Source organism: Dipodomys merriami, unplaced genomic scaffold, assembly GCF_024711535.1.
Source record: "Dipodomys merriami isolate MVZ:Mamm:240054 unplaced genomic scaffold, mDipMer1.0.p SCAF_19, whole genome shotgun sequence".
Classification (NCBI taxonomy): Eukaryota; Metazoa; Chordata; class Mammalia; order Rodentia; family Heteromyidae; genus Dipodomys; species Dipodomys merriami.
In genome coordinates, this window is record NW_027203270.1 from 32,268,873 (window position 1) to 32,283,158 (window position 14,286).

The window sequence follows — 14,286 nt, forward strand, 5'->3', positions numbered from 1 at the left end:
CCCAGATCCCTTCCGTTCCGACCCACCGCCCCGCCCACCGCCCCGGCCCGCTGTTTATGTAACTACTGCACAGTATTATCTGCTGTGATTCATTGGCTATTTTTAGACCTCCCCAACCCCGCAGCTTCTAGGGAGGAGAAGACACATGAATAGAGAGAGAGGGAAAAAAAACATATTTGAGAGCCAGAAAAAGCCTTATCCTCTGGGTGCAGACTGTTTACCAGGCACAGAATATAAATTGGTGGTCGGTGCACCGCTCCCCCTCTCCCCCCACCGCCCAACGCCCTCCATTCGCGTTTGGCTCTTTTTCCTTATCCGAGCCAATTCTTGCCCAGCAGGATGGGGAAATGGGCTGACAATGATCTCACTATATAATACACCCATTATTACAGAGATAGATCACACTGTGCTTTCTTATTTGTGAGAGTGCTTGGGACCACACTCAGAAAATGTATTTCTATTGTTACTGTTTTACCTCTCCTTTTAGACTGAGATTTCTTCTAAGTCGGCATTGAGGAAAAACACTAGCATTGTGTTTATAGTATCTCAGCTGTGATTTTGTACAGATTATAAATCATAATTAATTACCCTTTTATGAAAGCTATGAAAGGGCTGGGGGGCGGGGGAGAAAAAGAACACCAAAGAAGCTTTGGAGTCATCCTGGGTCTGATCCCAGGCACTGGGGGTAGAGCCATAGTGTGTTTATAAACAGCAGTTTGCTGGATTGCTTGCCTAATCTCTCTAATGAGGTTCAGAATCTCGGTTGGCACTGCTTTATTACCCAGTGGGAGAAAAAGGAAAATATTGTTTTGCTGAGTCCAGGTGCCTTGGAGAGCTCTAAGATGTGGGCACAGGATGGAATTTTGCAGATGGGGCGAGAGGATTAAGGCAATCTCCCTGGGAAGGCTGAGGGGAAGGCTCAAACAAAGAAAGACCAAATAGGAAGAGACCTATGTAGGCATGAAATCTTCCCTTCTCATAGGGGGAGAAGGGAGCTAGGCAGCACTGAAAGTATTTTTCTTGTTACTATTTAAGAGAAACTAATATCTGTTTATTATGATAAAGTAATTCACACAGTACCCACTGCACCCCAGGTAGTGCTGAATATAAACTGACTAAAACACTTAAATTGACATCTGTGGCAAATTAGAACTCTGCTTGAGCTTACATTTTTGTTTTCTCAGTATCAACTTTAATTCTCAGATCCAGCATGATATTCCATCTGAAACTGACACATATAACATTGGCGTTAGATCTTTTAACACAATTTGAGTGACATGGGAGGAAGCAGTAGTTTGTTTAAAAAGAAAATAATTGGGCTAGGCACCAGTGGTTCACACCTGTAATCCTAGCTACTCAGGAGGCTGAAAGGTGGAGGATTTCTGCTGAAAGTCAGACTAGAGACTTGACTAGTGGTAGAGTACTAGCTATGAGCAAGAAAGCTAAGTAAGAGCAGAAGGCTCTGAGTCCCAGTCCCAATACTGATAAAAAAAAAAAATAAAAATAAAAAATAAGAGGAAACAGAAATTGGTAAATTCTGTGGTGTGTTTGTTTTTAACATGAGTTTGTTATAACATGTTTTTACTTTAAAAGGATACTAGCAAGCTGGGAACTAGTGGCTCACACCTAGAATCCTAGCTGCTCAGGAGGTAGAGATCTGAGAATCAATCTTTGAAGACACATAAATCTGAGAGACTCATCTCTAATTAACCAGCAAAAAGCCAGAACTGGAGATGTGGCTTAAATGGTAGAGTGCCAACCTTGAGTGAAAAAGCTGAGAGACAGTGTCCACTTCCTCCTGACTTCAAGCCTCAGTACTGGGCACGCGCGCGCGCGCACACACACACACACACACACACACACACACACAAACACACAAATGAAGATTCTAGATTTGTCCTCAATGCCCTCAGTGAATTAATTCTTTTAAATTTTGATGATGTTGAGAGTTGAACTCAGAACCTCATGCAGGCTATGCAAGCATTCTACCACTGAGCAGCAGCAGCAGCTCATCAATATCTTCTTATTTTTATTTATTTATTTATTTTTCATCAATATTATCTTAAACCCATCCTCTATTTATCTTGGATTCCCATCTTCTTAGTCCTCAGATAAAACCCAAAACTCTGGGCTGAGGATATCGCTCAGTAGTACAATTATGCTCCTGGATTCAATATCCAGCACAAAAACAAACAAGCAAGAAAACAACAACAAAAAAACCCAATTCCAAAACAAGCCCTTAATCCTAGCTATAGCTAAATGTAACCTGATATCCACTCCATTACTTCTATTTGTCTTCTCTCTAGGGAATTGCATAACTCACTGGGTAGATGACTTGTAGTTTTTATGGAGCACTGTCCTAGTCACTAAGGATGCTACAAAGGCTAAAGGGGAAGAGGTGGGGGGAACAAGATAAACAAAAATACAATGTGCATTAGTGTTGAAATAGCATAACATGTAGCATAGTGGTGATGAGCCTGGAGACAAATGTCAGGCTGCCTGGGTTCATTTGCCAGCTTTGCCACTCATTTTATGTGATTTACTCAACCTTCCTGTGTCTCAAATCCTGCATCTGTGAAGTAGGGATGACAATGACTCCTACTTTGCAGGGTTGTTCTGGATATTCTGGATGGCTCTGTGTGAAGTGCTGATATTGTAAACACTCAGTGGATCACAGGTGGGAGTTACAACAAGCAGAAGTCAGGGAAGAGCCCTTGAGGGAATGAGACAGACTGCAGGGGCTGTCAGGAAGCCAGGATACTTGGATTTGGGGCTGGTTAGAGGGTGATGCTGTTTACTGAGATTTGGAGCAGAAGATGAAGAGATCTGAAATTTCGTAATGAACTGACTTTTAAATCTACTGAATTGAGTCGTCTGAAGATCTTCATTATTTTTTAAAAATTCATTTGGTGCTGAGGATTGAACCCAGGACCTTGCTCATACTAAGCAATTGTTCTACCACAGAGCTGTATCCCCAGCCCAGAGCTGTTTTCTTTTGTAAGTTTTTATTTAGAGATGTCCAGTGAATGGTGTGTGCATAGGTATTGACTTCAGCAAGGAGATGTGGGCTGGTGATCAAGACTTAGCAGTCATCAGCAAAAAGTGCTAGCTGAAGTCACAGGCACGGAAGAGATAACCCCCAAGAGAGTCTGTAAGTGCTGACAGAAGACATCCAGACAGAACTCTGGAGAACAACTCAACATTCCAATGATGGACAGAAGAGAAAGCCTGGAAGGAGCCTGAAGAGGAATAACTAGAATTGTAGGAGGAAAAGCAAAGGAGTGGGAGAGATTGGTGATAAAGGAATGACTCACAGATTCATGTAGCAGAAGGGGCAAGGAAGAAAGGACTAAAAAGTAGAAAATGAGTTTAACATGGAGGAGATTGCTGGTGACCTTGGAGACAAAAGTTCTGGTACAGTGGTGGGAAAGAGCAGACTGCCTTAGTCATTTGAGCTGCTACAACAAAAGACCTTAACTTGACACCAAGCACCAGTAGCTCATGCCTATAATCCTTGCTAGTCAGGAGGCTGAGGTCTGAGGATCACCATTCAAAGCCACAGTCCTGGCAGGAAAGTCTGTGAGACTCTTATCTCCAGTAAACCACCAGAAAAGCAGAAGTGGTGCTGTGACTCAAGTAGTAGAGTGCTTTCCTTGAGCTGAAGCGCTGAGGGACAGCACCCAGGTCCAGAGTTCAAGCCCCACAAACAGCAGACCCTAACTTAGCAAGAGAAATTTCTCAGTTCTAGAAGCAGCAAGTCCAAGATCAGACTGGCAGCCTGGTCAGGTTCTGGGGAGGGTTCTCTCCTGGTTTGCAGCCAGCCAACTTCTCACTGTATCCTCACAGGACATAGTTGAAGGGATAAAGCAGGTCTTAAGGTGTGTATACTAGGGATTGAACACTGGGCCTCCTGAATGCTAGACAAGCACTATACTATTGAGCTATAAAACTAGTTTGTTTTTTTAACTCAACCAATCAATCTATCTGTTGGGCCCCCACCTAAGTTACCAAGACTGACCTTAACATGTTATCCCCAGTCTCAGTCTCCCTAGTAGCTGAGATTATAGTTGAGCACCACCACATTAGCCTGGGTGCTGTCCATCAGCTGTTCAGCTCAAGGCTAGCACCCTACCACTTGAGCCACAGTGCCACTTCTGGCTTTTTTCTGCTTATGTGGTGCTGAGGAATCCAACCCAGGGCCTCATGCATGCAAGGCAAGCACTCTACCACTGAGCCAAATTCCCAGCCCTGGACTTCATTTATATGGGCTACTCCCATTCCTGAAGGTTCTGCCCTAAAATCCTAGACTTGTCCCAAAGCATCCACTTTCTAGGGGGTTAGAATTTCAAACTATAAGTTTTAAGAAGACAAACATGCTAGCATGAACTATAATGAGGTTAGTAGTGAGGTGGAGCTATATTCTAAATACACACATGTACACAGTACACACATACACACATATTGCATACACACCTATGTATACAAACACACACACACACACACACACACACACACACACACACACAGAGGACAGAGGTCTGTAGAATCTGGTTGCTGGCATCTGGGAACAGGAAGATAAGTAAGAAATCGCACCTGACCTTAAATAACTTCCTTTTTTTTTTGGGTCCGGTCGTGGGGCTTGAACTCTGGGCCTGGGCACTATCCCTCAGCTCTTCAGCTCAAGGCTAGCACTCTACCACCTGAGCCACAGCGCCACTTCCGGCTTTTTTTCTTTTTGCTTATGTGGTGGTGAGGAATCGAACCCAGGGCCTCAGGCATGCAAGGCAAGCACTCTACCACTAAGCCACCTTCCCAGCCCATAACTTCCATTTTTAAAGGAAGAGATTGATTGCACTAACATGAGACAAAATGCAAAATAAGCAAGGATGTTTAAGGTGGGTGCTGGTGGCTAACACCTGTAAATCCTAACTACTCAGGAGGCTGAGATCTGAGGATTGAGGTTCAAAGCCAGCCTGGGCAGTAAAATCTGTGATATTCTTATCTCCAATTAATCACCAGAAAACTGGAAGTGGTGCTATGGCTCAAGTGCTGGAGTGCTCATTTTGAACTGCAGAGCTCAGGGATATGGTCCAGGCCCAGAGTTCAAGCCCCACAACCAACCGCTCCAAAAAAATGATAACACAAGAAGAGGTTTATCCATGGTATGCAGCAGGTAGAAGATAAGGGTCCAGGTTGAATTCTGGGAGTTGGCCAAACTTGAGCTGTGAGCGGAAGGTGGGTAGGAGTTGGTTGGTGGGAGAAGCTTGCTCCATGTCAGATATGTGGGAAACAGGAGTGTTTTTTTCTCATGATTGAATGAACTTAGTGTGTTGGGTTTACTGTAACAATGTTTTACATTGAATCAATTTATTCAGTCTTCACAGAAACAAGCATAAGCCCCATATTGCAGAAGAGGAACACTCCCTTCCCCCTCCTCCCCTCCCCCCAGAGTGATGGAGCTGGGAATCACAAACCCAGGAGACCATATCCTCAAGCCCCACTCCAACTTTTTTTTTTTTTTTGAGGGGGGAGGTCGGTCGTGGGGCTTGAACTCTTGGCCTGGGCGCTGTCCCTGTGCTCTTCAGCTCAGGGTGAGAGCTCTACCACTTGAGCCATAGCACCACTTCTGGTTTTCTAGTGGTGTGGTTTTTTTTTTTTTTTTTTTGAGATAATAGTCTCAAGGACTTTCCTGCCCGGGCTGGCTTTGAACCTCGATCTTCAGATCTCAGCCTCCTGAGTAGGTAGGGTTACAGGCGTGAGCCACCGGTGCCCAGCTCCAACTTTTCTTTCCTATGCATTAGGCATGCCTTCTGAGATAGATCAGTATCTGTGGGTAATCACTATGTCCTCTAGCGACTAGTTCTTTCACTAATGCTGTCTCAACTGCTTCTCAAGGGTTTTGAATTTAGCTTCCAGCACAGTAGCATATTTTGTACCGGTCCTGGGATTGAAAACTCAGGGCCTGGGTGTTGTCCCTTGGCTTTTTCTTTCAAGGTTGGGGTGCTTTGTCACTTGAGCCACAGCCCCACTTCTGGCCGTTTTGGGGGGAAGGTAGTTTATGGAAGATAAAAGAGTCCCACAGACTTCCCTGTCCAGGGCTGGCTTCGAACTGCGATCCTCAGATGTCTGCCCCCGGAGTAGGTGCGGTGACTGGCATGAGCCTCGCAATGAGTCAATAAAACCCAGACCCGGAGGCTGAAGGGCCAACTCTCCAAACTTCACGAGGCCTGGTCGCAGCCGACCAGGGAATCCGGACAAAGCCCCGCCGGAGCAGCACAGCGAGGAAAATGGAGGCGGAACATTGCCTGCGACCATCTCGTTTCCCCCGCCGGAAGACAGCAGCGCGGGCACCACGTGCCTTTTGTCTATGCCAGGGCGGTGTCCGACACGTCCAGTGTTAAAAAGCCCGGGAAGACCGGGCGCTGGGGTGCCGCAGCCGGCGCCGGCACGGGCGGGCGGCGAGTCCCCGGCTGGGGGCGGAGCCCACGCCGATTCCTCCCCCCCCCCACCCCGCTGATTCCCCTCCCCGCAGATTTCCACCCCCCCACCTCCGCGCCGGTCTCCCCCCCCCCCCGCCGGCCCCGCCCCCGCGCCGTCCGAGCCGCCGGAGCCACCCGGGCCTGGGCGTGTCCCCGCGGGCGCACGGCACGCTGGGAAGGCGCCCGCGCGGCGGCCATTTTGTCTTCTCGGCTCCTCAGCGGAGGAGGTGTTTCGGCCTGAGAGTGAGGCGAGGAGGTTGGCGACCGTGTCGCCAGCGTTTACTGGACGGGGTGCTAGGGCTGGTGGGGACAGCCGCCCGAGAGCAGCACCATGATTTCGGCCGCGCAGTTGTTGGATGAGTTAATGGGCCGGGACCGAAACCTTGCCCCGGACGAGAAGCGCAGCAACGTGCGGTGGGACCACGAGAGCGTAAGTCCCGCGGTCCTGGGGCCTGCGCCCGGGCGCCGTGGGGGCGGGGAGGGCCGCGGCGCGGGCCGCGGCGGGGCCCGGGGCAGGGGCGGGGGGCCCGGGCCTGGCCGCGCCACGCCGCGCCGCGGCTCTGGACCGGGGGGCCGGGGCGGGCCCGGGCTGGGGCGCCGGTGTTGCTCGGTCGAGGAAGTCCAGCCCGGCCCGTGGCGGGGTGGAAAAGCACCTGGGTGAGGCGGGGCGACGCGGGAAAGGAAGGCTGGGCGCGTTTGGCGATCGCTGCTGTCGCCTGACGGAATGGAGAGAAGGGCACCGTCTTCCGTTATGTGGGTTCAGCGTCGTGATCGAGACAGACACCCGACCAGCTTAATGGGGGTGGGGGGGGGATAAGAGTGGCCGTCTCTGATTCCAGAGCGGTTCAGTTTTGGAGCTTCGGGGGGGGGGGGGTGGTAGTTCGGTTTACAGACGTTTGACAGATAGGCGGTTGTCAAAGGCTTTCTCTTCTATCTCAGTTCAGTCGACCCTCTTTGCCCCCGACGTGGAAGAGCAAGAGGCCCCCCCCAAAATTTGGGGGGCCTGGGGAGCATCTAACCCAAGTCCCTTGGAAAGAAATTAGCGAAACCAAACTTAATCTTGTGAAGTCCTGTTCACTTTCCACAATGCTCTGATGCTGGCTCTTTGCAAATACAGTTAGTGTGTTTCTGATATTTCTTTATCCAGTGTTAAATATACGTTTCGAGTTTGAGAACTTCAGTTTTACTTTTCACATAAAATCAAACATAATTTTAAAGCAGTTGCTGGCTAGACTCTGAGGAAAAAGTGCAACAGGCCGCTTTTTAAACTTTCAGCCCTGGGGTTTGAACTCAGAGATCTTCAGCTCGTCAGGCAGGCGCTCAAGCACTTCGAGCCGCTCCCACAGTTTTGTTTGTTTTTTTGGCACGTGTCAGTCACTCTGTGAGCCTAGGATAGCCTGAAACTACTGTGAAGTCTACGCAGACCTGGAAACTCGAGATCTTCCTACCTCAGTCAGACTCCTGTCCAGCTAACATGCGGGCATTATTAAATTAGGTGCTTGCATTTTTAAAACACAGTATTTGGATAGAATAAAGTTTGTCTTTTGCGATGCAGGAAAATGGTGCTATTTTACATTTTAAAAATGTGTTTGGCTAAAGTTGTTTTGAGGTGTTTTAAAGAGTAATATAAAGTATTCTATAGTAGAATTTGTTATGCAAGGTATTTGTCAGATTCATTCACACTATTTGTTACAGATTTCAAGATGGGAATCTTGTGCCTGTACTGGGGACTTGAACTCAGAATGGGCAATGTTCCTGAGCTTTTTAGGTCTACTTTAGGCTTTTTTTTAATGGTTAGAGATGACAGTCTAACCAACTCTTCTTCCAGGCAAGCTTTGAACCACAATCTTCAGGTCTCAGCCTTCTGTGTGACTACAATTACAGCTGTGAGCCACCACTCCCAACAAGATGTGAATCTTTTAAAAAAAAGAGTTATGTGGATTTTTTTTTAAACATTGGCCTCCATTTGTCACATTAAGAGTAAGATTTGCTGTGTTCGTGTTTGTTTTGGTCTTGGGGCTTGAACTCAGGGCTGGGCACTGTCTTTAAGCTTTTTTGCTCAAGACTAGTCACTTCCCTTTTCTAGGTGGTTAATTAGCCATAAGAATCTCATGGAATGAGTTGACTGTGAACAATCATCCTCAGAACTCAGCCTTCTGAGTAGTTAGGATTACAGGCATGAGCCTGGCTACTAGTTGCCCCCGCTGCTATGCTAGTAATTGATCCTTTTTCCTTTCTAGACATATGTTATAATTAAGTAACTAAAAGTTTTTTTTTAACCACATAACTTAGTAACTAGTTTCTTTTCATCATTTAGTAACTTTCCAGCCTAAGCTTTACAAAAGTAGAAAACTACAGTTCAGCTGATACAAAATAGAGTGTTTGAGTATTTTGCATTAAAGAGAAAAATGATTGCCTTTCTCTGCCTCCTTGCCTTGCCTTTTGTTTTAGTGCTTTTTATTGATTTTTAACTTGGTGTTCATAGTTAAAATGTTAATGCCTTTAATGATAGATTGCACTTTATTCTAGATTCAAAGTTTCAAGTGATTTAACTGGCATTTCAAATTCATGTCTGGGAGGGGGGGGAAAGGGTGGTGATAATGACCCAGAACAAAATATACAGCCTATTCTAAATAGTGGGATTACTGTAGATAGTAAAAAATAGAGAAGAGCTTGACACCGCTTCCAACTCATTTGCATATTATACTTTTGGTTTTTAATCTATCTGGGAATTTTTCTTTGCCATACTGGCACTAAATGGGAAAAGCTCCTTAAGTTGAGCCAGGGTCATATTGTTTTGATTCCTTTCAAATAGGGATGAGAACATGCCAAGAAAAGAAGCAATAGTATATTAAGCCCGTGATGGTGGTATCTCCCTGTAATCTAAGTAGTTAGGAAAGTGAGGGAGTTGATGTACAGTTACAGGCCAGCCTGAGCTACTTAGTGACCTTTCCTCAAAAAGAAAAAAATTCCAATTGTAGCCTAAAAAATAGACAGATTGCACCTAAGTGAGAAGTGAGACCCTATCTGAAAATAACTAGCAAAAAAAAAAAAACCCAAAAAACAAACAAAAAAATATCTGGAGGTATAGCTCAGCAGTAGAGTGAGTACCTACTCAGCAAGTGTGAAGCCCTGAGTTCAAATCTCAGTGCTGCCAAAAAATGGTTCAGATTATTAACTGTATGTAACCTTACCCAAATCAATGTTAACACATAGCCAAAGCATTTCCTTTTATCCCCTATCCCCTCCCATTATGTTGAAGCATTTATTTTAACTCCAAGTGTCATTAGGTATCTTTAAAATAAAATGGCTTAAAAAAATAACTAGAGCCAGGCACCAGTGGCTCACACCTATAATTCTAGCTACTCAGGAGACTGAGGATCGAGGTTCAAAGCCAGCCCTGTCAGGAAAGTCTGAGAGACTCTTATCTCCAATTAATCACCAGAAAACCAGAAGTTGTACTGTGGCTCGAGTGATAGAGCACTCCCCTTGAGCTGAAGAGCTCAGGGACAGCTCCCAGGCCCAGAGTTCAAGTCCCATGACCAACCACAAACAAAACATAACTAGAATACCATTGTCACATTTCCTGAGTGGTTGCACTAGGAAAAAATGTATGTGACTATATACCTCCTATATGGTTTGTGATTAGACTTTAGACTTTCTGACTCCCACCCCACACCCCATGTGAGAAGGTAACTTAGGTGGGGACTTCAGTGTTCATTTAGTTTATTGCTCTTAGAAAACAATAGTGTAGATACAGCACTTGGCCCTGGAAGCCATCAATATGGTTAAGAGTTATGAAGGAGGAAGTGGCACTGTGGCTCAAAGTGGTAGAGCACTAGCCTGGAACAGAAGGAGCTCAGGGACAGCACTAAAGCTCCAACTTCAAACCCAAAGACCAACGGACCCCTAACCAAAAAAAAAAGTTATGAAGGAGCTGGGTGCTGGTGGCTCACACCTGGAATCCTACCTAATTAGGATGCTGAGGTTTGAGGATTACAGTTCAGGGCCATCTTGGGCAGAAGAGTCCATGAGACTCTTATCTCCCAATTAACTACCCCAAAACTGGAAGTGGAGCTGTGGCTCAAAAGTGGTAGAGTGCTGGCCAAGTTATGAAGGAGTAAGTACATTTAACACAATCATGCTCTTGGGTGCTGAGAACCCACAGGAGGGGCACCTAACTTAGATTGGAATACCCAGTAAGGGCTTTTCACACAGAGACCCTTAAATATTTAGGACGTAAAGAATTTTTTAAAAAAATCATTAAGATGTTCTTGGTATGCTTTACTGATTGGAAGAAATAGATGACCTGGACTAGTGATTATGTTTAAAGTAGGTGTGTGTAGAGTGGGGAGGACAACTATTTTTGTTACAAGTGTCAATCCACATTTCCCCAAATATTTGTATTTAACACAGCCCAACCTATGTCTTTCTTACAATAAATAATATTGTCTGGTTTAACGATTGATTCCATGGAAGTATTTGGCAATTAGTATTTATTTTGTGTCTTCTGCATTTTGAATTGTTAAGGTTTTATTATTGTTGTTGGTCATAGGGCTTCAACTCAGGGCCTGGACACTGTCCCTGAGTTTTTTTTAAAAGCTTAAGGGTGTAGCATTCTGCCACTTTGAGCCACAGTTCCACTTTCAGTTTTTAGGTAATTAATTGGAGATACCCAGCCTTTCCTGCCCAGACTGGCTTCATACTTCAGTCCTCATTTCAGCCTCCTGAGTAGCTAGAGGGGCCTGGCAAGTTTTATTTTTTTAACAAAAGTAAACTTGCTTACTACAACAATACTTAAATTTAGTACAGAAGTAAACTGTAAGGTTGTTTTCTTCCCCTCTCTTATTGCTAAGTCTTCCCCCCAAATAATTTAAAATACTGCTATTTCTGGACTTTTAATTTGGACAGTCTTGTTGATACATATGGATCTACCTTGTTTGTTTCCTGTTAAATATGTAGATTATATCTAATTCTTTTTCATTACCAACTAAATGACAAGTGTGCATGAGCTCACACTCGGACATGTGCATATTTGAGCCACTTGTAAGATAATGGCTAAGTTAAAGAAATGCTAACTTTACATTTGGGTGTATGCTACTAGATTTTCCCTCAGTCTTGTAGTACTGTTTGCAATATTATTTTCTCATCACTATAAGGCTAGATGTTTCAATTTCTTGCCAATTTCTTTTCCTTTTTTTTTTTTTTGGCAGTTGTGGGGCTTGAACTCAGGGCCTGGGTGTTGTCCCTGAGTTTCTTTGTACTCAAGTCTAGTGCTCTACCACTTGAGACACAATGCAACTTGGTTTTTGAGTGGTTAATTGGAGATAAGAGTCTCACAGGGACTTTTCTGTCTGGGCTTGGAACCATGATCATCTTTAGATTTCAGCCACCTGATTAGCTAGGATTACAGGCATGAGCCACCTGTGCCCCACTAACAATTTCATTTTAGGATGACAGAAACTTGCTAATAAAAATTTCAAGTCAACTCCTCCCTTTTGTTGCTCAGGGCTAGCGCTCTGCCACTTGAGCCACAGCTTCACTTCTGGCTTTTTTTCACTTCAGGAGACGGAGAGTTAAACTGAGCACATTCCTGCCCAGACTGGCTTTGGACCTCAGTCCTCAGATCTCAGCCTCCTGAGCAGCATTACAGGTGTGGGCCACCACAGCTGGGCCACCAAGCATCCCTTTCTAAAACTACTTAAAGATAATTTTTTTTTTGTGGGTTGGGCTTGAACTCTGGGCCTGGGTGCTGTCTCTCAGCTCTTCAGCTTAAAGGCGAAAGCTGTACCACTTGAGCCATAGCACCACTTCCATTTTTTTGATGGTTAATTGCAGCTAAGAGTCTGACTTTCCAGCTGGCTTTGAACTGTGATTCTCAGATCTCAGCCTCCTGAGTAGCTAAGATTACAGGTGTAAGCCACTGGCACCCAGCTAAAGGTAATATTTTAAAAAATTATAAGAGCTGGGAAGGTGGCTTAGTGGTAGAGTGCTTGCCTTGCATGCATGAAGCTCTGGTTTGGTTCCTTAATACCACATACACAGAAAAAGCCGGAAGCTGTGGCTCAAGTAGTAGAGTGCTAGCCTTGAGCACAGAGAGGCTCAGGGTCAGTGCCCAGCCCCTGAGTTCAAGCCCTAGGACTGGCCAAAAAAAAAAAAAAAAAAAAAAAATATATATATATATATATATATGAAAATTTTAAGTAAAATCTCTTCCTCCTTTACCCTTCCCTTAAAGAAAACATAACAAACATAGAATAAAATGAAGTTTTCAAGTCAAACCTCCCCTTCCCATCTTGAAAGCAAGGTTGGCTTTTCACCACCTAAGCTATACCTCCAGTTTCAGCTTATTTTTTTGCTGGTTAATTGGAGATATGAGTCTCAAGGATTTGTCTGCCTTGGACTGGATTTGAACCTCAATCCTCATACCTTAGCCACTTGAGTAGCCATGAGCCACCAGTGTCTAGCTGATAAATGAATCTTTAGATAAGCATTGTAACATTCTTCTAGAGATAGCTTAAGGTACTACACTGCTTTAAGTAATAAAGCCTTTGAGACATTCATATTTAGCATTCAATTCTAAGGGTCTAGGGGAAAAAACACTCGTTTTAATTTTTTTTTGTGGTGTTGAATATTGAGCCCAGAACTTTGTATATGCTGTGCAAATATTATACTTACTTGAGCCACATCCACAGCCTTTTCATTATTTCATATGTCATAGGTTTTTTTTTTAAATCAGTATTGGGGATTTGAACTCAGGGCCTTGTGTTTGCTTAATTTGCTCACCTGATTGCCCTCCAGATTGGCTCTTTGCTTGTTATTGTGGAGATGAGAGTCTCTGGGACTTTTTTCCCTAGAGAAAAGTGATCCTCAGATCTCACCCTCCTCAGTAGCATTATCACTAGCATCTGACATCAGATGATAGTTTTGCATTGGTAATCCACATAGTGACTGAACTTTTTTTTTTTGTGGCAGAAAGGCAGTATCTTAGAATTTTATTAATATGACTTGGTTTGTAATATTACAGAATTAGATATGAGGTACAGTGGTACTAAAAAAACTAGGACGAAGGCTGGGAAGGTGGCTCAGTGGTAGAGTGCTTGCCTTGCATGCATGAGGTCCTGGATTTCCTCAGCACCACATAAGCAGAAAAGGCTGGAAGTGGCGCTGTGGCTCAAGTGGTAGAGTGCTGGCCTTGAGCTGAAAAGCTGAGGGACAGCGCCCAGGCCCAGAGTTCAGGCCCCAAGACCGATCAAAAAAAAAAAAAAAAAAACTAGGATGAAGAGAAAATACATTGTGTACCTTTATTTTTTTTTATTTTTTATTTTTTTTGGTCCGGTTGTGGGGCCTGAACTCTAGGCCTGAGCACTGTCCCTCAGCTCTTCAGCTCAAGGCTAGTGCACTACCACTTGAGCCACAGCGCCACTTCGGGTTTTTTTCTTTTTGCTTAGGTGGTGCTGAGGAATCAAACCCAGGGCCTCAGGCATGCAAGGCAAGCGCTCTACCACTGAGCCAACTTCCCAGCCCTTGTGTACCTTTATTGAAATAAATACATAAATAACAGTAAAAGAGCTGAGTTTTTTTTAAAGAAATTACATTATATATATATGTATATATATATTTGTTGTATTAGGGTTGATGCTCTGCCACTTTAGTTATGCCCCAGCTCTAGTGTAAAGTTCGTTTTGTGTGTGTGCACGTGCTGGTACTGGTACTCAATTTTGGGCCTGGGTGCTGTCCCTGAACTTTTGTGTTCAAGGCTATCTTCCCTTCTAGCTTTTTGTAGTTAATTGGAGATAAGAGTCTC

General features: G+C 44.7%; 1 protein-coding gene across 9 annotated transcripts in view; it reads left to right on the forward strand.

Moving 5' to 3' along the window:
• Positions 1-6,649: 6,649 nt before the first annotated feature.
• Luc7l3 (LUC7 like 3 pre-mRNA splicing factor) overlaps positions 6,650-14,286 on the forward strand; it is a 31,670-nt gene continuing 24,033 nt past the window's right edge. For 7 of the 9 annotated variants that reach the window (XM_070028366.1, XM_070028368.1, XM_070028369.1 and 4 more), the window contains exon 1: positions 6,664-6,909. In XM_070028366.1, coding sequence (XP_069884467.1) covers positions 6,811-6,909 — 99 coding nt within the window. In that variant the 5' untranslated portion in view covers positions 6,664-6,810. Of the gene's footprint in view, positions 6,910-14,286 lie in introns of all 9 variants that reach the window. The other 2 variants (XM_070028371.1, XM_070028367.1) reach the window with 1 other exon arrangement.